Here is a 24,617-nt window from a genome sequence, read left to right on the forward strand (position 1 = left end):
ACCCAAGAGACTCAGTGGTTTATACCACAATGCCACCCCTGTTCAATTAGTAGCGGTATGCGCAGGTAGGGCAGAGTTGCCCTCCTGACTCCATCAGTGCTGCTTATCAGGTTGTGGTCACCTGACACTTCCATCACATGGCCCTTATCTCGCCCCATCCCAGTCCAGGTTTGCAGCAACAATGCTGGTGTCAGGAGGGTGGTTCTGCTCCACTCCACTACACCCCCTGCTACTGGTTGCCATCACAGATATGAGAAGTACCACAAAAAAGTCGCAGTTTCAATCTCCAGACCTGCAATTAAAATAATATTCAGTAGCAGGACTAAGGGAAGACTCCTGTGCCTACTACCTCTGTGCAGGAGGCCGGGAGTTGCTGCTAGTCGGAGTAGATTTGTAGTGGGCTGGGTAGACCAAAGGTCTGGCTTCTGTGTCCCAGGTTCCAGCTGTGCTGTTGTTGACTTGCTTAATGCAAGATCCGAAATAGTGGCTTAAAGTTGATTTCAGATTCTGGGCTAAGTGGGAAATCTATTTAGCTTTAACCGTTGTTATAGCTGGTGCTGATGTGGTTAGACTTGTGCTTCTGAACGGAGGAGGTGGTGGGCGAAGGAAGTTTGCAATCCCACAGCCTGATTAGGAACATTACATCTGCGCCTGCATAAAGCAAATGTCATTGGTGCAAAAGTGGCACACAGTTCAGCAGCCGCCTTGGGCATCTGATGTCCATTTCAATTTGAGTGCCATGAAGCCTGAGCATTGGGAGGCAACGTTTTCCCATGGAACAAAGACGTTTCTATTGAACACTCTTGAATAGATGTATAGGGCCTCTTTTGAGCTAACTTCAGTTTCCTCCAAACGATCCCCCTTGTTGTGTGATGGGTACCCTTACACTGTGGAACATCTGCTGGAAATATCAGCAAAAGCCTAATTGTTTTAATGGGCTCGAAGTGGCATTTCCTTAGGACAAAAAAGGAAGGGGGAAAAAGATTATTTTGCAGGAAAATGTACAATTTTCTGTCATCTGATGGGTGCAACAAGAGTTAAGGCGTGTAAATTAAATCTGTCATTCCTGGCAATCCTTTGCTTACAGTGTATGCTGGCGGTTCGTGCAATTAATGGGTGCCTTATTTATTTTGTTCCCTTCATCCAATATTAGATGCTGGCAATAGAAACTCGAAGGTGGATTCTGATGGTGCAATTAGATGTTACAGGGCATAGATGGGGAACTTTTGGCCCTCCAGTTTGTGTCGGACTTCAGCTGCCACCAGCCCCAGCCAGCATGGCCAGTAGTAAGGGATGATGGGAGCTGGAGTACAGCAACATCTGGAGAGCTACATCACTAGGGAAGAGGAGGTTGGCAGCAGTCATGTGCCCCCATAACATCTGGCTAGATCCCATGGCCGACATTTATTAGAAGACACTATATATTGTTGTTCTACCTGCTTGTATTGTGGTTAAAAATGGGGGGGGGGGGAGATTGGACCACAATCAAGAAACTGTGTTCCACAGAGATGCGTGATTACTTTTTCTTTCATAGAATCTCTTACGTTTTTAAGGTGGGCATTACTGTAAATAGGATTTCTAATGAATATGTTGGTGGGCTGACTGTTTTGTGACGAATTTTTCTGCTGTTTTATCCGTCTTGACTGTTTTCCTTGTTGTAACAGTTGAAGAATATGAATTTTTTGGGGGGGTGATTATCTTGTAAGCATCCTTGAGCACCCTTTTAGGAGCCGAAAGACAAGGTAAAAATAAATAAACATTATGCGAAACCTTGCCTTCATTTTAATGTGAGTAGGGAGTTGCTTTGAGCTAAACAGGTGTCTGAAACACAAGCACATAGTTTTACAAGGGAAATTGGGGAGAAGTGGGAGCTTATAAATGAATTGCCTCATTTTTGCTGATTCTTTCTAAGCACAGTTCACTTCATTTTCACTCAACTAACATTTAAGGTTGCCTCTTTCAGATCTTTAGTCAAATTGTGTCCGTTTCTTGAGGGGTGGGGTTATGTTGGGGTAGTTTGTTAATGTATTTTTAGAAGCTAAGAAGAAAAAGGAAAAAACAATCAGTTTATTCGAGAAAGTGCCTCTCTGTTTCTGAGTAATCATGGTGAGGATTTTGATGTCACCCTTAAGATTGCTCACCTTTGGAAGGAGTTTCTTTTGGCGTTGTATATGTGTTTCCTCACAAGTAAAATATGTGAGATCCTGTTATCTTGTGAGGCCATGGATTGAACTTGGACACCTTACAAAGATACGTCCTATTCTCTGACACAGGGCAGAAGATGCACCAGGGTCAACTGGTAAATCTCTTGAGTGATTTGGCATACATCGGCAAGAGTTTTTGTTTCCCACTTGTTTAACAAAACATTCCCCCCACACCTAAATAAGACTGCTGAAATGAAGAAAGCTAAGTAGTAATGACCTTTATGTGTGAAGGGACTGTGAGCTCAGTTCAGTTCTGGTACAAAAGAAGAAAAAATCTGGGTTCAGAATATTCTTGGAGAGTAATTCCGTGTATCATTTGTGTGTGGCTCTAGCTGGTCAATCTTCAGGTTCTAGTAAGAAAACAGAGTTGATCTGGCAAGCATTAAGTCTTTCCACTCTTATTCCACCTGCACATGTTGACTTCTCCCAAGAGGTCAGTTGCTGGAGTGAGATTTGATCAGAGGAGCTCTCATGCTTTGTCAGTATGTTGCACTGACTGATCTATCACAACTTTCTGTGGCTACACTTGACTCATGAAATATCACATGCAACTCTTTCCTAAGTTGTTTATATATATATATATATATATAAATTTATGAAGCAGCGATTCTTCTTCCCCCCTGCTCCAATGAAGCTTGATATTTTAATAAACATGTCCGTTTCACAACTGAGCTAATTTGTCCTCCCCTTTTTCTTGCAATTTGCCTCCAGTTCCTCCCGGAGTTATCCAAAATGGAGCTCGCATTCTGAGTAGAGGAATCTTCCCAGGAGTCAGGCCACTGCCAATAAACCCAATTGGAAGCATGGCTGCTGCAGTAAGGTAAGTACAGGATCAGTGGTGCAGCGGGAGATGGCAAAGAACCTTGAAAGGAGAACTCTTTGAGAGAGCGCTGCTGAACTTGCAACAGGTTTATTTGCAAGATCATTGGCAGATTTTCAGTGCAGCTTCTACACCACAATTTACTTCCTTTTGAAGCAAAATCTAGAGGTGTCCTTTCTCTGTGGCTGTGGCCACACTTTGCACACAAGTAATGCAGCTTTTCAGATTCGTACAGGAACATTTACTAGAAAAACAAATTTATCCAGCTTTTTACTCTGTTCTTATTTGTCAAGGGGTGGCTCTAGCATACAATTCTCCCAGAAGCAATTGCCATGTCAGGCAAAATATTAAATGCATATTTTTTATTTTATTATATTTTTACATATTTCACTGAATATTAAGACATGTCTTAGATTTGGGTCTTTTCTTTCTTTTCTGGGCTATTCTCACTATTTCAGTACCATCAGGGAATGCTTTGTCCTTGTCCGTCCGTCCCCCCCAAAAAATGCAACTGGTCAAGTGCCCATAGTCTACTTGATCACAAGATTATGTACAAATGACTACTTGTGTGCTCACAACATACGAAAAATGCAGCATTTCAGCTAAGTATTTAGCCAACATGCTTAAGTACACTTTTTTCTCTGTGTGTGTGTGTTTTGTTCATTACATCTCACAGTTGTAGCCTGTTTAAGCCATTTGTAGACTGTTCCCTTTTCAAACAGTAATTGAATGAATGAATTTCATTGTTTCCCAGTTTCTGTGCAAGCTCACTTGGCTGCTGGCCCTTGAGCCAATTAGTTAGTGATCTTTTGCAATCATTTCACCTTTGAGTGTCCAACCCAAGGTGTTGTGAATTGTTTGGATAATGTGCATTGTTCGAAAATACTAAGACCCAGGGCGAATTCGCCACTTGACATACGTAAAGATTAGCCATGGGAGATTATGTCATTATGCTGCTGTTGTCCTTTTGGCTTAAACCACATAAATAGATCTTTTGTTTCAGTCTAATCTGTAAATGGAAATTGACTATTTTTAGTGTGTTGAATCATCATTATTTAGCACTAAAGCTGCCCCAACAGAACATGGTTTTTTTGACAGCAGCTCTTATTTCACTATATCCGCACTGCTTTTCTGTTGCTTGTTGCTGCTATTTTTGCTTCCTGTTTTTACTATTCTGTGTTGTTGTTTTTACAACAGCAAGCCCATACAAATTATAAAACATCATTATATTGTTCTGAAGAGCAATTCTTGACTAGTATGAATTGGTAGTCTGTGGTCAATTTTTTTACAGGTGAAATGTCAGGTTGACAAGAGTGGTCTCTGAAATTTTCTTGTAATTACTCCTTTTTAAATGTGCTCCTGTCTGGTGACATTAAGCCATAATCACAAAGAAAACATTTGTCAACAGCAAGGGTTATTCTACGCTCCCATTTATTACATTTGGAACTTACACGTAATGCCTTTCCAGGGAGGAATGCTCACGGATCTGCCTTCCCCAACTTGGAGCCCTCAAGGTGTTTTAGATTACAGCTCCCATTAGCCCATGACTATGCTCACTAGGGCTGATGGGAGTAGTAGTCCAAAGACTATGGAGGGCACCACATTAAGGAAGGCTGTCATAGATTGTATTGGGGAACTTTCATGTAATGGGATCTCTCTTACTAAATGGGACCATATGTTTGTCATTGCCTCCATTGCTACTTTTTTGAAGTGGAGCAATGATGAAAAAAGTTAACGGGAACGTGTTAAAAGCGAATGATTGCAAGGATTTTTCATTGTGAATGGAAGCTAGAAGCTTAATGACCAAGAGACTGAACCAGGAATCCAGAAGTCCCTGGTTCAGATTTCATTTCTGCCATAAACAAGCTGTTCTCTCTGTTCCACCCTGTGCATTATAATGTATAAAGGCCAAGATGGAGGTGTGAATGGGACCAGTGGCGGAGGAACCCTCTCTGGCACCCGGGGCAGGATGCCAAGGAGCGGGGCGAACCGCCCATGGGCGCACGAGCGGCAGCCTGTACGGTTGCCATGTGAGTGGCAGCCCATACAGACGGCACATGAGCGGTGCCCATACTGACTGCATGCGCACCCTCGGCCACTCTACAGCTGGGGGGAGGCAGCGGGCCATCTTGTCACACACACACCCCAGAGTGGTACCCGGGGCGCGCCCCCTTCATACGCCCCTGAATGGGGCATCTTTACAACCCTAATTGCCGCTTTTCTTCTTCTTTTCCTTTTTGGTGGCAGGGGGGTGGATTGGAAGAGGCAGTTGCCAGCCCGGATTTTTTTCTAAGCCTAGCTGCTTCACTGGAAGGGATTTTAGCGGGGGCGGGGGGGGGGCGGATGGCAGAAGGAAAATTGGTGCCAAGGTACCAGCTCTGGCCCCACCCACTTTTGGCCATGGCTCCTCCCATGTCTCACATGAGGCCTTTGAGGGAATTCCTGAGGGGGGGAAATGGTTACCTCCGCCTGTCTCCCTCCCCACTACAAATGTTTGGCATTCCTGCTCAGTATTTAGACGTGTTCACTTACACTACCTTGCATACAAGGAAAAATGAGAATGTACACTTCAGCAATGTCTGGGGAAATAACACTTTTCCGTGCCCTCATGCTGAGAAAAACATGCAGATTATGGCACCTGTTTTATTCTGCACTGTTGAACTGTGGTCAGCAATTAGTTTTTCATGAGAACCAGTTGGAGAAGGGTGGGTGGGTAATAAAGCAAAGGCCCAACTGTATTATTTTTACCTCAGTTCTGCTCTTGGTTTGGTAAAAAGAGATCAATTTGGCTCTGGGACTTCATTTCCAGCTTCTGCTTTGAGGCCTGCCTTCTGTCATTATTTTATACCCATACCTATTTTGTACAAATTTGATCTTTCTTTATAAATAAACAAAATATATTTATTTGCCATTTTTTACGTTCCTTTTTAACTGGCCATTTTGACACTTTGAGTAGCACCAAAGCAAAATTAACCATTGTAGCATGTAGTGTAGTTACCAGGCATACGCAGGCCTGACCACATCTTCCCAAATGAGAAGCCAGCAAGTGTTTTTGCAAATAAATAAATCTGGACGATTTAAAGGGTTCCCCTTGTTCAGTCCAAAAAACACTTTATACGTCGCAGAGCAGAGGTTGCTTTTGGGAATACAGGATTCTGGAAACATATGCCATGTTGATACCAATGCTCTCAGGGGTGAACTTCCCTCCGCATTGACAGTGCACACCTTTGCATTAATGCTACATCTGTTCTGATAATAGTCAAAGCCCCGTTTTATTAGCAGATCATTACACAGGCTGTGTTTGCAGTGGAGCTTTGCATATATAATTATGATGTGAAATCCCTCCTGTAAGTTTTCCTGCCAATAATACAACAGACTTAGCTGCATTGATTTGTACTCTTTGACCCACTGGGATGGGACCTGATTATGCCAGGGAATACTGCTTAGTGCTAATTTACTCCCTTAGAACCAGAAGTGCCTGAGAAAACATTTCTCCCGCTTTGTAATGGAAACTCTTCCACGTCGCTGCACAGAAGTGTGGGAAAATATGGAGTAGCGAAAGCTACTAACTTCCCAGATTCACCAGCGACTAAAAGCTGCAGTCTTCACAAAGATTATTCTCCAGAACAATTACATTTGGCCATACAACAATATACTTTGCTCTTAACCAGAATCAATAGAGAGGGGCCACTGTGCACACACACAGAGAGGTGTCAGAACTAAGTTTTAGGCAGCTGTCAGAGGATAGCTTCAAACCAAGAACCAGGAGCTGAAACCAAGATCCATCTAGAAATATACCAAGGAAAACCTTGCTCCTCAGGAAAATTCCCAGCCTGTTTATAGCCCTTCTTGTCCAAAGCCCAAGGACAATTCACTGCTATGAAGATAAGCAATGCTGAAGCTTCGGTTGCTCACCACAAGTGGTAGGCTGCAAACACAAATAATGGTTCCTGGTTTACACCTTTGCAGCTCTTGACAAAAAGGCTTTTTCAAGAGTAGGAAGAAGTTGCTACTTATTTAATTTATTACCCACCCTTCACTATCCCAGGACAGGTCACAACCATTTTAAATTCAATATTCGATCCGATTAAAAACAAATTAGCAGTCACAGGAGTTGGATGGGCCCTGAAAACACATATCCCATATGCCAAAAGCCAGGGTAAAGAGGTCCATCTTGAGCATATGGTGGAAACTATGCAATGAAGGTCCCTGGCGCACCTCTGTGGAGAAGGAATTTCACAACCTAGGGGCTGTCACAGAGAATGCCCAGACAACCACCAGCCCCAGACTTCTGAAGATGGTGAAACTACCAAGAGGGGTCCCTCCACTGATTTTAATACCCAAGAGGCTCTGTAGGGAAAGGAGATAGGCCCCAAATATCTGAAACACGAAGTCCTCTAGGACTTTGAACACTAAGGTGAGTACCTTCATTTAGACCCCAAAAAGAACTGTAACCAATGCAGCTGTTTTAAAACAGAAGTTATATGAATGCTAAAAGGAACTCCAGAAAAGTTGCCTTGGGCTTCAGGGACTAACAATGAATGGGTGCCAATTGCAAATAAATATCAGACAAGCCTGATTCTGAAATGTTTAGTTTTGTTTAATAAATACAATTAAATAGTCATGCTACGATGGAACACTCTATAAGCCTAGAGGATCAGAAAACATACCCTAATTTGCATTTGCAACTTGGTATTTTCAGGAAAAGCCACATCACCACATCACTGCTCTTCTCTGTGCAACCAAGCCCCTACTGTTCAAAAAAGCAGCAATCTTTAGGTGGTCAGATGGTCTTCTTCCATGGGATGCCAGTGGAGAGAAAAATGTTATATCGGAATGGAGACTCCATGTGGACTTTGGGGTCTGATATAACTTTTTCACAAAGATTTTTATGTGGGTGGGTGTGAAATTGGGGGGGGTACATGTGGCAACATGTATTCTTTTTAATTTCAGTCAGGTGTCATAAAGAGTACACTTTCCATGCAGACAGCCCCAGACTCAAGCCCCAGCATCTCTAATTCAGAGGACTGGGTACCAGGTGGCAGGAAGGATCTGTGCCTGGGGTCCTGGAACAGCCACTGCCTCTCAGAGCAGACAATATTGTGCTAGATGGGCCTGCTATATAAGGCAGCTTCCAAGGTCCCTGCAAGCTGCAATTGCCAGCATCCAGGAAGCTTGGAGAAATACTGCCTACATGCCGTGGGGCAGATTGCTAATGCCGTTAGTGGAGGCACCCCATGTTCTTCTCCTGTCGGGCTAAACAGGTGGCACTTGCTATCTGTGCTCCTCATCTGCCTAGCCCAGTGAGAGAAAGTTGAGCGGGGCGTGGACCTCCATAGGGTTGGCAGAAGGGAAGCAGCTTTCCAGGGCCCTCTTAGCAACTTAGATCAGGGTGGGTTGCCCATTGACTGTTAACGGTTTGTGCATAAATCAGTAGACTAGTATTTGTTTCACCTCAGTTATCCATCTGCAGTTTTGGATATGAGGAGGCAACCTGGTTTGCTTCTATAAACACACACAGACACACCCCTTACCATCTAAACAAGTTCGGTAAAATTAAAATATGGTAGTGCACCAATTGGCTTGTAAAGCTGGATATGCTCTCTCTTACACAGAGTCTGCCATGCTGTGCAACTTCTCACCTATTGTGCTCAATCTCTCCACTCCCTCGACTCCCTCGGAGCAAGAGTGTTCTTGCCAAGTGTCGTGCAAAGCCTCAGTGGCACATCCTCTTGACTGCTTCGCATTAATTCAGCAATTGCCAGAACTAGTAAAGGCGAAAAGAATAATGATGATGACCCAAGTCACTTAAGTCTTTCCCCTAAATTGTGCTGATCTTGAGCATCATCTTCAAAACGTACCATTTTGGCTTAAAAACCAAGAAATCTGCCACTTCAAAGGGCGTCACGTGCTTCTTCCTTAATGAATGGTTTGAAGGAGCTGGTTTTAAATGCACCGTACCATTGTTTTGAATATGGATGACTTCTTCTCTAAAGCATTTGGCATCGTTTAATGACAACCCCTGCAGTGGTGACACCGTCTCAGAGTGAATGCATCTGGCGTGCTGCACAATCATGAATGACATTGCATTTAGCTATTAATAATTGAAAGAGCTTTGTCTTTGTCTTTTCCCCCCCTGCTGGGTTCTGCATATAATTTATGGATCATAAACTACCTCCTCATGTCCAAGGAAAAAAATGTTAGTGAGCAAGAAAGGATGGAAATTTGGAAGGGGAGGTGGCAACTTGTGGTTTGTTATTTTTAACATTTGTATTTATCTCTCTCAGGAAAAAAAGGTCTTTGCAATCTTGCCAGCTTCTCATACATGTATATTGTTGGTTTTGTTATCATTTCAAAAGCTTAACATGATAACTAATAGAAGTTCCTTTGTGGCAAATGGTGACACCATGGTTAAATGTAAAATGTATGAGCAGCTGTGAGCCTCAGACTCATATACTGCTTCCTTTCCTAGCTCACCATGATCAGAAGCACATAGTTTTGCAGTTTGTGGCAAACCATAGTTTGCTGTTGTGTCACAACACAGCAAACTCTGGGTTTTTTGTTTGTTTGTTTTGCAAAACAGGGCTTCCTCTCCCTCCTCCACACCCCAGTCTCTTCTGGGTTTCACCCCAACCCTCTGCATCAAAATGGGATGCTCAGAAGCTGTGCAGGAGAGGAGGAAAGGGAGAGCGGGGACAACTTCGTTGGATACAAGCCATAGTTTGGTGTGCTCAGACACAGCTATAATTAATGTACAAGGGAGGAGAGAGCAGAGTGCAGATTCAAAGCAAAGAAATCAGATATTTTCTCATACGAATCTTTATTGTTTTAGCTCATTGTAAGCCAATTAGAGTTTAGTTTCATTTTTAAAGTTGTGCGTGCATATATTCAACTTGGGCAGTTCACTACCATTGGATGGCTAAAAATATCACTGGTTTCAAAAAGACCTAGATCAAGCTCATGTAGAATAAGGCAGTACCTTTGCTACATACTTAAAACAAGACTTGAAGCACAGGCGTAGCTGAGGGGGCAGGGGGAAGCTGCCCCCCCCATGAAGTAAATAAATAAAAAGTACTTAACTAGCTGAGGTTCTCTCCCCCCCCCCCCAATATAAAGCCTGGCTTCTGCACTGAGTAATATGATTCATGGCTGTGGTCTTGCTAGAGTTACGTATTGCAACTTACCCAGCCCTAAGCAAAGTTTTTTTTAAATCTGAGGCTCAGTGTAAAACACAGGGCTTGGAGACCCCTGGAGTCTACCCCCAAAGTGCCCCTGCTAGTAGGGTACAAAAAAGGAAGGGTGATACCCCCTCTGCCAAGTTCCTTGTCCCTCTTTGCTTCTCCCACAACACACTACAAAGCACCATATTTCCAAATCGAGATGATTCGAGGAAATGTTTGTTGTTGTCTCAATCCCTATAAGTATTTTGCAAGGAATGGATCAGGTGTTGGGGAACTTTTGACCCTCTAGATGTTGCTGAACTACAGCTCCCATCAGCCTCAGCGGGCATGGTCAGTGACCAGGGATGATGGGAGTTGTAGTTTAGCCACAACTGGAGGGCCAAAGGATAACCCACCCTTGGAATGGATTCTTCTCACCTTTTCTCCTGGCTTCTTATGCTGTTGCTTCATGATAGCCTTCCCCAACGTGGTCCTGGCTGGGGCTGATGGAAGTTGAGGGACCAGGCTGAGGGAGGCTGCCCTATGGTCTATCATAATGGCTGAAGCCAGATACAAGATTGGTAGATCCAGCCTGAAATCTGACCTAATGACCACTTCTGATGGTCTTAAACATCACTTCCACGGAAGATGATATTAAGACCTGGAGCGGCTTCTCTCAAGTGTCATCGAAATGCTTTGCATTTTCAGTTCTTCTCTGATTAGTCATACAGTCTATCAAGTAGGGCAGAATTAAGGGCACTTGTAAATCACAGGACCTCACTTTATTAAACTGACATAAGAGGGAACGTATATTCTCCAGTGTACTTCAGGACAATCCCTTTGAGTTAAAATGAAGTATCCACAGGTCCTTAATGATTATTTTGTATTAGTGTTTTATGCAGCAGTGGAAACCCAGGTGTGTCAAGGAGCCCTACAGTTAATACCTGTAGCTCTGGAAGTTTGAGGGAATCTGTTTTTGCATGTTCCTATATGAAATTTTATTCATTTTATGCCTCTTATGATAATATGCACATCACACTTTAGCTGACCACTGGATTTAGCACTTCTCTTTTGTAGTTCTCAGAAATTTGGAAAAATCAAATATTTATTTAGACATGTACAGAGGCGGATTTGGGGGAGTGCGACCGGTTCGGTTGCACTGGGCCCAGAGCCTGGGGGGGCACCACAGAAGGTGCTGCAACAGTGATGTAGAATGGAAGGTGGGGGGTGCCAGATTTTAGCTTCGCAAATTTGAGACCCCAAGGTCTACCACTGAGATGTAGCTTGTATTCATATTGAGAAGAATTGTTTCACAAATTGCAGATTGATGCAGAAGCAGATTGCAGATTGATGCAGAAATTAGACAGAATGATGGGTAAAAACATGCAAAAGTGACCCTGATCCAAAATGGAATGGTCATCTCTACCTGTAAAAAGAAAATGGTCTTGCCTTAATATATAGCTCAACTGTAAAAGTAGTATTTGCAGGATGCCTCATACTAACAAATTTGCAGTTGCGACGACCCTCGTAATACAGCGAGGGGAGAAAGTATTTGATCCCCTGCTAAATTTGCCTGTTTGTCCTCTGACAAAGAAATGACCAGTCCATAATTTTAATGCTAGGTTTATTGTAGCGGTGAGAGATCAAATACTTATTTCACTCATTATAATGCACATCAGTCTCTGACTTTTGTCTTCTGGGTTTCTGGGGTTTTCTTGTTGCTATTCTGTCTCTCATAGCTACATTAAACCCACCATTAAAACTATGGATTGGTCATTTCTTCGTCAGAGGGCAAAGGGGCAAATTTAGCAGGGGATCAAATACTTTCCCCCCTCACTGTAAGCTAGAAACCATATTTCCCCCAGAATGTGGCTAAATGACTAAATGACTGCAGAATACTTCTTTATATCTTAGTGTGTTGTATAGCAAAAATACAATACAAAGTACCGTATTTTTCGCACCATAGGGCGCACCAGACCATAGGGCGCACCCAGTTTTTAGGGGGGGGGTCAAGAAAAAGAATTCCCCCCCCCAGCCCCAGAGAGCAGCGTACAGGCTGCGCACAACCTCTCCCTGCCAGAGGGGTTGCGCGCGGCTATGGAGCAAGCCAAAGCAGCAAGCGGGATGGATCCCGCTCGCTGTTTTGGGTTCCCCTTTAGCCCTGTGCAGCCTTTCCTCCCAGGAGAGGCTGCGTGGAGCTAAAGACTCCATAGCCCTGTGCAGCCTCTCCTTGCCGGAGGGGTTGCGCGCAGCTATGGAGCAAGCCAAAGCAGCAAGCGGGATGGATCCCGCTCACTGTTTTGGCTTCCCCTTTAGCCCCATGCAGCCTCTCCCTCCCGAGAGTGTGGGGCTAAAGAATCCATAGCCCCGTGCAGCCTCTCCTTGCCGGGAGACACTGCGCAGGGCTTTCCTGGCTTTACTGGGAGGTGGGGGGATTCACCCACCTCCCGCAAAACCGGCAGAAGCCGCGCAACTCCTTTAAGGAGACCGCGGCTTCTCCTGGCTTTTCTGGGAGGTGGGAGAAGGGACTGATGCGGCCAGTCAGTCCCTTCTCCCTCCTGTGGAAAAGCCCGCAAGAGTGCACAGAGCTTGTGTGCAGCTCTTGGGGGCTTTTTCCGCCTGCCTCCCCCCTGCATTCGCTCCATAGGACGCACACACATTTTCGCTTGCTTTTTAGGAGGGGAAAAGTACGTTCTATGGTGCAAAAAATACGGTACATTTGTCAGTTTTATTTTTTTTTAATTCCCTTATTATTACTTTTTTCTGTTCAGACTTCCCTGTTCTTGTGTAAATAATAGACTGTTCTCCATATGCTATGGGAAATCCCCTGTGACAGTATATAACATTTTCCCCTCACAGTCCTACATGTGATGTGTTTGGATAGAAATGTGGCTGAATCTTCAAGAACCCCTCCTCCCCAAACAAGATGCAAAAAGCACATGACACTATACTGCATTGATTTGATTTTATCTGTTTTTCTTGTTTTGAATTTTATTTATTGTGAGCCATCATGAGAGGGTATCTACCCTGAAAGGTGGCCTAAAATTGTGCAACAAGTAACAAAAACCCCCAGGAATATTTGTGTGTTCGTACATACGCAGTCTGGTATTGCGGCCAACAGATGGTTTATTAGAATGCAGTAGTTACCCTGTAACTTTAGTGCTGTTGTGTTGACATGTTTTGTGTAGCAATCTGATCTGATCTGCCCTGTTGAAGTAGGTACTTTTTTGTGGGGGCAAAAAGTTTTAACACCTGAGTGGCAGTTGCTTTTCAAAATATCTCCAGAACCTTGATCCACAACCCAGTTAAATAGCAGTTATTATAACTTAGGCTGATTTTAGCACACATTCAGTAGATTTCACTGGGACTGAATCATCTCTAAACCAAATCAGTGTGGTGCGGAGGTTAAAGTACCAGACTAGAAGCAAAGATGCTCAGGTGAGGTTCAAATGCCCACCTGGCCATAGAACTCACAGAGTAATATTGAGCCAGGATTACATCAAACAAAGAATATGGGGCAAGTTTCTTGGATACTGTATACTGCTGTGAGCTCCTTGGAGGAAGGGTAGGGTACAAATGTCATAGTACTTCTGCTACTAAGTATGCGGGCTTAATTTGTTTGCAAATTCTGTCATTCTTAAATGGTCCAAATGATCTAGAAACTGTGTAAAAGACTCAGTAACATGAAAAGGCTAGGCAACTTTCAATTCAGCCAGCTGATTAAATGTGTTTTTATTTCAGTTAATTGATTTACATTATAATCAAGCAGTTGGTTAATTTAAATAAATTTGCATACTATGATAGCTTCAAAGTAGTTAATTTTTCAAGGCTTTTGAGGTAAGTATGAGAATTCGCCATTTAATAACAAAAGCATCCCATCCTTCAGACCCAAAACCAGGGTGTGCGTCTTCCAGGACACACTCCCGGGTGAGTCACGTGACACACATCTCACTCCCGCCCCGCACCCAAAAATGCATGTTTTGGGGCACCGCGCAAGATCACAGCCCTGTAAAAGTGCTTTTTTTTCCTGGGGCACTTGACAGGTATGCAAACATCTACCACTCATTGTTAGAAGATAAGATCCATATTAATATTTTCCGTACTATAACGATGTACCAAAATAATAATAAAATGACTTCAAAAAAGAAATGTGTGCCCCTCAGTCTCAGCCCAACCAGTCAAAACTTGCCTCCATCAATTGATACTTCCACCCATAGATAAATCAACCAAAGTTTCAATAAATTTGCTGGTTGATAGATTTGTAAAGCCAGTTAAATTATTCATTTTCCATAATTTTAAATGGGCTCTAACATCTCATGGCCCCACTGGCCAGCAAGATTGTGTGGGCCACCCCAGCTGCCGCAGGCCATGACTATACTTTCCCTACGATCTACAGTGAGGCCCAGACCAGACATTATACCCATTTGGAAGTGAGTGCTGGGGGGGGGGGTGCTCCATTTTACAGCCACTTTTTATGGTGGATGACCATCAGCCTTGGCCTTTAAAATGTTATGTTTGGCTATACAGTGGTACCTCTGGATGCGAACGGGATCCGTTCCAGAGCCCCGTTCGCACCCTGAAGCGAATGTAAGATGCACATGCGCGTGACGTCATTTTGAGCGTCTGCGCATGTGCAAGCGGAAAAACCCAGAAGTAACGCGCTCCGTTACTTCTGGGTCGCTGCGGAGCGCAACCTAAAAATATTTAAGCTGAAGCTCTTCATCCCGAGGTATGACTGTACTCGTTTGTATTCAGGAAAAGCAGTTTTCTCTTGAAAAATACAGCTTTATAGGGGAATTTGATTTGATTGTGTGTTTCCTTCTCCTCCCTCCTCCAGGAATGGAATCTCAAACTGCCGGATGCGGACAGACAGCGAGCAGTCCTGCGGCTCCCCGGTGGTGAGCGGCGACCCAAAGGAGGACCACAACTATAGCAGTGCCAAATCTTCCAACCACCGGAGCACGTCGCCCACGAGTGACTCCATTTCCTCTTCCTCCGCCGACGACCATTACGAGTTTGTCACTAAAGGCAGCCGGGACAGTAGCGAGGGCAGCGAGGTCAGCTTCCACAGCCACGAGAGCCATAGCGAAGCGGAAGAGGAGGACAAAAGGCAGAGCCGGAAAGAGACCAAGGATTCTTTAGCTGATAGCGGCTACGCCTCTCAGCACAAGAAACGTCAGCATTTGCTGAAGGCAAAAAAAGTACCGAGTGACACGCTGCCTCTTAAAAAGAGGCGTACGGAGAAACCCCCCGAGAGCGACGACGAGGAGATGAAAGAAGCGGCCGGATCGCTCCTGCACTTGGCGGGAATACGGTCTTGTTTGAACAACATCACCAATCGGACGGCAAAGGGGCAGAAAGAGCAAAAGGACACCACGAAAAACGAGAACAAATCCATTGATTGAACTTATAAAACAATTTCGTTTCAGCACGTCAGGTGAATTCTAATGATTTGTGGCAATATCAACAAATATTTTCTTTGTTTCGTTTTTCTTTTCTTTCACCCCCTCCTCCTCTTCTTCTTTTTTTGTGTGTGTGCGTTTTCTTTTTTTCGAACCCTTGAGATTTTTTTGTTTTTAAATTTTTTAAAGGAGATGGAAGCCATAGAACTCATACTGATACTCAACTAATTTTACAAAAGCTTTTCATTACATGAAGACAAAAAAAAGAAAGAAAGTAAAAGCCAAAATTGCCATTGCTTTCTCCAGCTTTGTCAGAAATGCATGGTTGAATATGCTGTGACGTCACCAGATAATGTGAGAGGAATAAAAATTCGGCATTTGGAAATCTCTTATAACCTAGAAGAAATGGGATAATTTGGAAATCGTTCAGGCCAGGCTGTAAGAATTGAAAGTGGAAAAAAGGCCTTATGATTGGGTTTGTGTGTGATGGGTCTAGAGATTTGGGGGAAGTCAAGAGGTACACACAATATCCTCAGAACCAAGGATCATATATAGTGGCATTTGCTTGCGGTTGTGCCATAGAAATCTTGGAATAGCCACTAATGACAGCTGCTCATACAGTAATGATCTATTAGTGCTTCATGTACTGTATATGGCTCAAAATGTGAAGACTTAATTTATAAATTATGGAATACTGAACTGTGTATGCAATGAGTTTCAGTGAAATAAAGAGGAAGGGGTGGAGGGGGAGGGGGAACTAGTGATATTCTTTAATCAATTAATTGTCTTCTATATTTAAATTAACAGAATGTTTTATAAAAAGCCATAAGCCTGAAGATTGGCACTGCCTGCAAAAATATTATGGGAAAACAAGCTATGAGTTCTTAACTGCCTGAGTGAAAAGCAATCAAATCTGAAGAAAATTATGAGTAGATATTTAAGGAGGATCAAAATGAGAAAACCTTTTCTATAAGTCACAAAGATTTGATCTCACTAGGGGGGAAATGCTACAAAACCTGCCATTAGTATTATATTGCTTTTTTATTCTTTCCAAAAAATAAAATCCATGTTGGCTAGGCAAAAATATAAAGAAATTGTGCTCCTCAAAATGAGGTACCCAGTTAAGGTCAGTCAGGATTCATCTGTGCAAAAAATGACAATATATTTCCAGTTTTAACCACTGCAACCAGCTGAAAATTCTGATTCACATTGCATGGATTCCTTTCTGGGAGGGACTCGGAGTACAAAATAATAATAAAAACAAACCCTTTTTATTAATTCAAAGATAACAAAAGTTCTTGTAAGGTAAATAATGTATTTAGCATGAAGCATGAATTATTTTCATATAAATATAGAAAAATAGAAAAAAGGCTATGCCTCTAATTTTTAAGCCCTTAGGCTTAGTTTGTTTTTTGGGTTTTTTGTTTTTTTGTTTTTTCCTCTCTTTTTTCTTCCCTTTTTCCTTTTTTTTTGGAAGCAGGTGTTTTTTAAGGTTTAACCTTTTTCAGGGATAAATACTGACTGTTGGGGAACTTACTCTGCAATATTAAAAATAAAACTTCATGCTCGGGTAGGGCTTGGATGGTTGAATTATATTGCCTTGTCTGCACATTCAGCCCCCTCCCCCTACTTCTCTGTTTTTTGAACACGTTTGTCCTTTCTTTGTCTTTACATGTATTAAAACATTACGCAATAATTTCGAGGGCAAGGCAAGTAGTGAGTGTGTATGATTTAAGGAAGACGGTGGAAGACACTGAATTGTGAACGGTGGGGGAAACTTGGCCATTTGATTTGGGGGAAGACGATGACCACGCAAATCTGCTCATCTGCCAGTGAGGAAACAAGTAACGAAAGGGCTTTGGTTTGAGTTCATTGGGGCGGTTTAAGAGATGCATGCTGAAGACGTGTTCTGTTTACAGCCATACTTGGTTTGCGGTGATGGCTCCATTAGCAGATTGAAGGCTTTGCAATAAGGCAACCTCTTCCGACTGATCTTTTCTTTTTCATTTGCAATGGTATCAAAGGCCATAATCCTGGGACTTCCAGTCCTATAGGCTGTGATCCATGGCTTGGCACATGGACCAGGTCTCTAGGGATCCACCATCCTAGCTGTGGGTCACCATAGGAAAAATGGGGTGCTCCTAGAACAGCACAACAGGTTACAGCCAGAAAGAGAAATTGGCAACCTCTCTATGGAGCGGATTCGGCGTGTGTAAGAGGCTCTTTGGGTTCCAGACCTGTAGGTAGACTGAATACAGCTTTACACCGAACAGAAGTTGTGTTGTTTGCTATTTTGGCGCTCAGGGTTTTTGCCTTGTATTGGGCTTTGGCAGGAAATGCGGAAAGCATCTTGGGGAATTCCGCTTTGCAGGCTTGGATATTCGAGAAAATGCATACAGTATGAGTTAGACGCTCATGCCAACAGACCTATGAAATATTGGGAGTGTCGAATCAAACTTGGAATGACGCAGATCCATCAGCAAATTCAGCCTATGTGTTACCAGTTCTCTCAATACGTCTGCGTCTGCCAAAAGAAGGGAGGAGGTAACACATGCCTAAAGAGAAAAGAAACCATGTCAATCAATTTAAGGGTTTTCTCTCTGAACTAGAGTGCCATATGCCTGTTTCCTTTAATTGCCATGGAGTTCTACCAAGCATGAGCAAAATTTTAATAGTAAAAAGATGTGGTAGCCTCTTTAGTGGAATGAAAAAGATATTCCACCATGAGCCGCAAGACAAAAACAGGAATGGTTCTTAATTCTGATTATTATTGATTATGCCAATATTTCCATGCTCGAATCAGCCCTGTAGCTATATAGACAACCAGTGGAGTGTAGCATGCTGAAGAAATTCTTTCTTTATTGCTCATTGTCTAGAAACTTAATCTTGGAATTGACCGGAATTCTGGCTTTGTACTGGGTCAGTCCTCAATGCAGAGAGTTTTTACCTAAGCCATGGGGGGGGGGGAGAGTGAAGATTGCAGCTGTAGATTTATGTCACATTGCTACATCTGGTCTGCCTGCGCACACACACACATGCACACCCCGTCCCAGTAAATACATCTGTAAACCATGGACATCCAAAAGGTGCACTGCAAGCTGAATTACAAATTCAAGTGTCGTTGCACCTGCTTGTCCTCTAAATAGGGAAAACCCCTCAGGCCCATCCTCTGCACAAATTTTAAAAAAATGGTGGCTGTGCAAGTCTTGCGCATCTGCCTTCCTTTCCATGAGGTTTGAATGAGGCTTAATGAGGCTTGTTTAGAAGAAACATCACACCGTAAACACATTTTAAATCACGCACGTGTCCCTCTTCACCCTCTGGTGCCCTTTGGGGCTGATGGGAGGCTTTAGTCCAAAATACCTGGGGGGCACAAGGTTGGCAAAGACTGCTGTAGTCTGCCTTACACTTCTTTGACATGGAGGCATGCTAATCATACATTTTGCTTAGCAACACCAGTGTAAACCCAGAACAACTTCCTTTTCTCCAGTGGTTCCTTTGCAATAGATGCTCCACCATGAATGTTTTGTGTACAAAAATGCTATTTCCCTTGCATTTTGATCGACTGTTTTACCATTTACCTTCTTTCTGGTAAGAATGGTCCACAAAACAATTAAATAATCTAATTGGACAGTACTTAAAAAATAAAAACAACAACCCAAACTTCAATTTCACCATGAAGATTCAAGTTCCATAAGGATATCTGTACATGAATCAGGCACCCAAAGACTTTGGGCTTGGAAGCTTTTGCAGGTGATGTAGAGCCAAATATTCAAATCCCTGCTTTTGTGTCCACAACATACTTTTCTTTCTATCTAGTTTTGGGATTCATTGCTATGTCAATCATCCTGTGAGTAGTACCAGACCTCAGCTGTGGCCTGCCTACAATGTTCAGGGCAATATATAGGGAGGGTGGGAAACACAGTGTTTACATCAGTAGCTAATCTACTACAGCAATAATCTTCTGATAGAGTGTTTCATAAACAGGAAAGAGCAGTTCTGATATGACTCATTGCTTACAGGAATGAAGGAGCACTGTTCAACAGATGAGGCACAATTAAACCAAAGTTCATCAATTGGTCCCATAGCTTTCCCACTGAAATTAAAGTATATCCTCCACTTTCCTACTAAAAGCCACAGAGACCTAGGCACTCCTTACACTTAGATGAGTCATGCCCCATCTATTGACCACCTATGGGTCATAGCTTGAGTAAAAAAATTGTCTGTGCTGGGTGCTTCCTTTAATCATCACTGTACAGAAAGCAATTGCAGATGATCTTTTTGCAAAAGATGTCATGTTACCTTTTCTTGGAGGCAAAGGATGTCTCATTTAAGTATTCCAATTAAGTACCTAATTCCTATTAGTAATGGTTTTGAAATGGAGAAGATCCGATGAAAGCTTGGCTTGTCTCTTGCACAGCCACCTCCAATAAACTGTCATCTTTTATACAAACTCCAGTGTTAGGCCCTACAGTGCCAACTTCTCACTTTGATGCCAAAAGTGGATTAAAGCAGTTGGGTCCAATTATATAGACTTCAGCTGCAGGGATGTGCTTACTTCCATTCAGCACATGATGGATCGTTTCCTCCACACTTCTTGAGCTTCTTACCTGTGTGCCACAGCCATTTTGAAAACAGTGCACAGAGGGAGTGCTTGTTTTGGAAATACTTGATTATTTGTTAGAATTTAGATGGGGATATTTTTTTTAACAAGAAAAATCTTAAGTCACAGAATTCATGACAACTTATGTATTTTATACACAAATTCTTCCTGTTTTGTGTATGACCTGTTTTGTGTATGTACTGTGGAAAGTACCTGTAATCGAGGGTTTTTCATAAAGTTGGATGTAAAATGTAATCATAGCTTCGGTGCTGAAGACTTGTGGGCATGATCCAGAAACTGCACAAGCCCAGAGCATTTTCTGATATAAGGACTTCATATAAGCACCTCCTGAAGGCCATGGACTTAGCAGGCCAAGCAGGGTGAGAGGAAGCTGGAAGATGTAACATGCAGAGGACTCATGGACCTTGCATTGCAGGATCTGAGCTAGCACTAGGCAGGTGAGCAACTTGGCCTCTTGTACTGTACAGAACAACAGTAAGTCCTTGACCCCCATGGGAGGCTGAGAAGTATTTGCTCTGCCTTGGAGCACTTAACTCATGCCTCAGAAGATGCAGACCCTGCTCAGCTGCATTCTTCCTCTATCTAGACCTTCAGTTAGTTTGAAATAGGATAACATCTCAGAAGGTCTTCAGAATACATAGATGGGGTACAGAGGTCCTTGTTTCGCTGGCCATTCTTTGAGCAGTGATGAGGATGCTCTGCCCATTCACTGTGGCTGAATACAGGATTGGGGCAGGTGCATCCAGTTTCTCTTACATAGCTTCCAAAGTACTCGGGCACTTGGGTAAAGCCTTTAAAATAAGCAAATGTTTAATGTATGCCACCAGTCTTTCCAGGTTCGCTTACGTCTATTAAATTCTTACCTTACAGTCTGTTTATCATCCATGTTAACAGATGCACAAGCAGATCTCTGCAAACCTTTCTGACAGCCAACCTGACGCTGGCTGCTTTCAACAAGCTTGTGCCTCTCAACATGTTTTCAGATCCTCCTCAAAGAGCAAATCGGTGATAGAACTGCTGCTACACCAGTGAATCAAGGGCTCTCGCATTCACTTCTTTAGTGGTCAAAGGTGTGTGTGTTTTGCACACTTTGAGCTGTCCCCAACACAGAAGTGAATGAACTTTGCATCAGCTTGCACACAAGTTCATGTGCATGGTGAAACGGTCTGGATTGGGGCTGATGCAGGCACTTCCTTTGTCCAAACTAAGTATAACCCCAGTACATGGCAGGCATAATATGAGAATCTCAATATAGTGGGGCAGGGCTTGTGAACCATGGGGTGGCTCTTGAGGCTTGCTGGGCACAAATATTCGCTCCGAGCTTGTGGCATGCATTGCCCTTTCTGTGTTACATTTGCATGTGGTCTTGGGTGGTTTGGCAAGATGGCAGTCACATCTGTAAGATGCTACAGGCCAAATGGTGGTGATCAGTGCCATTCGCTGTTCAATTCTCAGTTACATACCAGTTGGTTTTCCCACTCATTCTGACCATCTGCCTTCAAACTGGAGGATAGGAGGGTGATTAGAGAGCCCAGGTAACTAATGTTAAAAACAAAGGGTGCACTACCAGTTTATACCAGGAGATTATTTGGCTCTGGATAACCTGCAAAAATACATTAGGTTTTGACATTAATAAGTAAAATTAGGCAATTGACTTTAGTAAGCTGCCCAGCTAATAGTTTTGTTGTTATGCCCATGTTTGTTTGTTACCATTTTTAAAAAGTATTCTTCCACCTGAGACCAGGCTCATTCATAGCCAAGTCTGTGAGTGTTCTTGCCAGCTCTCCCTATAATATGTAAAACACTGTTATGCACATAAATGCAGCACTGTGATCTAATTTAAATAACCTTATTATACTAAATATGTAATATACTTTTAACATTTTGCTACAGTGATAATCTTCTGTCAACATCCAATGTCTCTTTGCTTTCTATTGTAGGGAATAAAAAGATGCTGTTAACAACACCCAGTTTACTTTTCCTTTGCAGAACGCATAAATCCATTTATCGTTTTTGGTGTAGGCTTTGTATTAACTGGATGTAGAAAAAACATTTACGCAATAGTCTATGTGGTTCGTATGAACTTTTCTCATCGCATCTGTTCATACCCCTCCCTTTGATTGTAGTAATCAGCCGCAAACCATCAGTGGGTTGATTTTACAGTGTTAACTACATCCACGCAATCCTATAACTCAGCAAGCAGCCACTTGCCTTGCTGACTAGAAACCAAAACCAAAAGTGAATAAACATTAGCACATGCAACAATAAACCATGGTTTAATGCTTCCATGAGCCTGAGAGAAGTGACAGCCTTACACACTCCCCTCTCTTCCTTGTTAATAGATAAATGGAGGATCATGGTTTAGAACATTGGTTAATGGCCAAACAAGTCAACTTTAAACTGTGAGTTATGAAGCTGGCTTGTTTAACTAACCGTTGTTTATTGTACAGCACAATCCCCCATTTTGAACATAATGCTAAATCAAGCTTCTTGAAAAACTAATTTAAACTTGGAAGAAATTCTCCTCTTGGCTATGCAGGAGGAGGGGTTTGTAGAAGTTTGTCCACCTCGCACCAAACCATAGCTTTTTACATATGTGAACCAGGCATCTGTCTATGATGCTGTGCTTCATTGGTCTACGTTTAAAACCACAAAAGTGGTTTAATAGATGCACATGCTATCAAGTTGCACTGCATTTTATTTCTAGTGTGTACAGGGGAGAGACTTGAGAAATTATAATTAGTAGTTCTAGGAACTCCACTTAAGACCTTGGCTTCAACAGAGTGGGTACAAGAGAACCAGGGCTTTGGACATGTAGACTTTTTAAGAAAGTTGGAATCGCATCCATCAACTTTTTTGTTGGAAGCAAGTAAGCTCCTCACAAACAGCCAACTGAAAGGATTTCAGCTTTTAAAAAGCGGGGGTGACACACAAGTGCTGCCCAGGCTATTGGATTGGGAAGGAGAATGATGTATTTGCACACATGATTTCATGTAGCGCTCAGGATCTGCATGCAGAAGTTGGATTAGGGTGTTATTGAAATGACCATGAGAACTCTCTGCCCTTTTACTGAATTCAGGCTTCTGATATGACTGGTATGTTTTGTATGATGTGACTTTGCTGACTGTGGCTCAAAAGCTGATAATTTTCTTTCTCTGGTTCCAGTTCAGAGTGAGAACTTAGTGCTTTTTGAAAAAAGTTTATTGATAAGTTTTTCCTCTCCAGCCCTTCCCTAATGCACCCAGTATTTTGGGGAAACAATTGTTTTTGCTTTACCAGTTTCGCGTCTGCATTATACACACTCACTACTTCAGTTTGCCTTGGTGTCAAATGTTGGAAGGGATGGGGATAGGGAATGATTTCTGAGTGTATGAAAAGCATTATGAACTTGTACATTTTTATACTCTTCTGTAATATTTTTGAAATATTTCTTTTGTTCTGCAGGAAAAAAAAGTGATGAAGCAATCAAAAGACCAATAAGTACAATATCAATGCTTTAGGGTCATGAGACCTTCATTGGCCAATAGATTAATTTAGTACAGCAATAAGCCATTTTTCCCTCTCTTTTTTTGTTTCTGTTTTTTAATTCCTTTTTTGTTTTTGTTTTTAATGCTGTACTAGGTAAATGGAACTGCCAGTTTCATTGACATAAAATGAGAACTGTGATGGGGGGCATAAACAGTGATGTTAAGTTGTATTTGTGTTTACCTAAATGAGCAGTCGAAAGGCAAGTGCAATCAGCCAGAAATACAAGGAAAAAAACGTTGATCTAGAGGCATACTTGCATTTTACGTTTCTTGATGTGTAATCATATTGCCAAAGACAAACTCTTTCATCAGTTATTATTGTAAATAACACTTTCCCAAAACCTACCATAAAGTTTCTGTGATGTATTGTCTTCCAGTTGCAATAAAAATTACTGAGTTGCATCAATTGAATAATTGCACTTACGGGTGTTGGCTTTTATTGTTTCATTCATTCATTTATATATATATATTTTCTGGGCCCTTGTTTGAGGCAGGCAATGCTGCTGAAGAAGCTACCCAATTTAAAACATCCTTATTTATTTTGGATTACCCCAGGACCTGCTTTTTTCTTTTCTCAAGCAGCCTAAACAAAGAGGGTTTGAAGAAATTGTTCTGCCTTTTCATGTAGGATATGGCTATCAGTGGCTGCTGGCTGCAGTTGATATGTTTTGCCTCTGAATACCAGTTGCTGGGAGTCGCAAGTGGGGAGCACTGTTGGGATCAGGTCCTGCCCATCTTCTTGGCATAGACATCTGGTTGGCCACTGTGAGAACTGGATGAGATGGGCCATTGACTTGATACAGCAGGCTCTTCCTATGGTTTTTCTTCATTTATCACATTTATTCTCTTCCCAAGAAAGGAGTTTTGGAAGATGAGCATA

At 42.5% G+C, this 24,617-nt stretch overlaps 1 protein-coding gene and 1 long non-coding RNA gene across 7 annotated transcripts in view; both read left to right on the forward strand.

Moving 5' to 3' along the window:
• FOXN3 (forkhead box N3) overlaps positions 1-18,882 on the forward strand; it is a 194,428-nt gene extending 175,546 nt beyond the window's left edge. For all 6 annotated transcript variants that reach the window (XM_081912834.1, XM_081912832.1, XM_081912833.1 and 3 more), the window contains 2 exons: positions 2,916-3,024; positions 15,022-18,882. In XM_081912834.1, coding sequence (XP_081768960.1) covers positions 2,916-3,024; positions 15,022-15,589 — 677 coding nt within the window. In that variant the 3' untranslated portion in view covers positions 15,590-18,882. The remainder of the gene's footprint in view (positions 1-2,915; positions 3,025-15,021) is intronic.
• A 3,476-nt stretch (positions 18,883-22,358) lies between these two features.
• Positions 22,359-24,156, forward strand: LOC309372788. The gene is made up of 2 exons (XR_014169686.1): positions 22,359-22,544; positions 22,576-24,156. It is a non-coding gene; the product is annotated as an uncharacterized lncRNA (long non-coding RNA).
• The last annotated feature ends 461 nt before the right edge of the window (positions 24,157-24,617 follow it).

Source organism: Podarcis melisellensis (genome assembly GCF_964234715.1).
Source record: "Podarcis melisellensis genome assembly, chromosome: 1".
NCBI classification, from domain to species: domain Eukaryota; kingdom Metazoa; phylum Chordata; class Lepidosauria; order Squamata; family Lacertidae; genus Podarcis; species Podarcis melisellensis.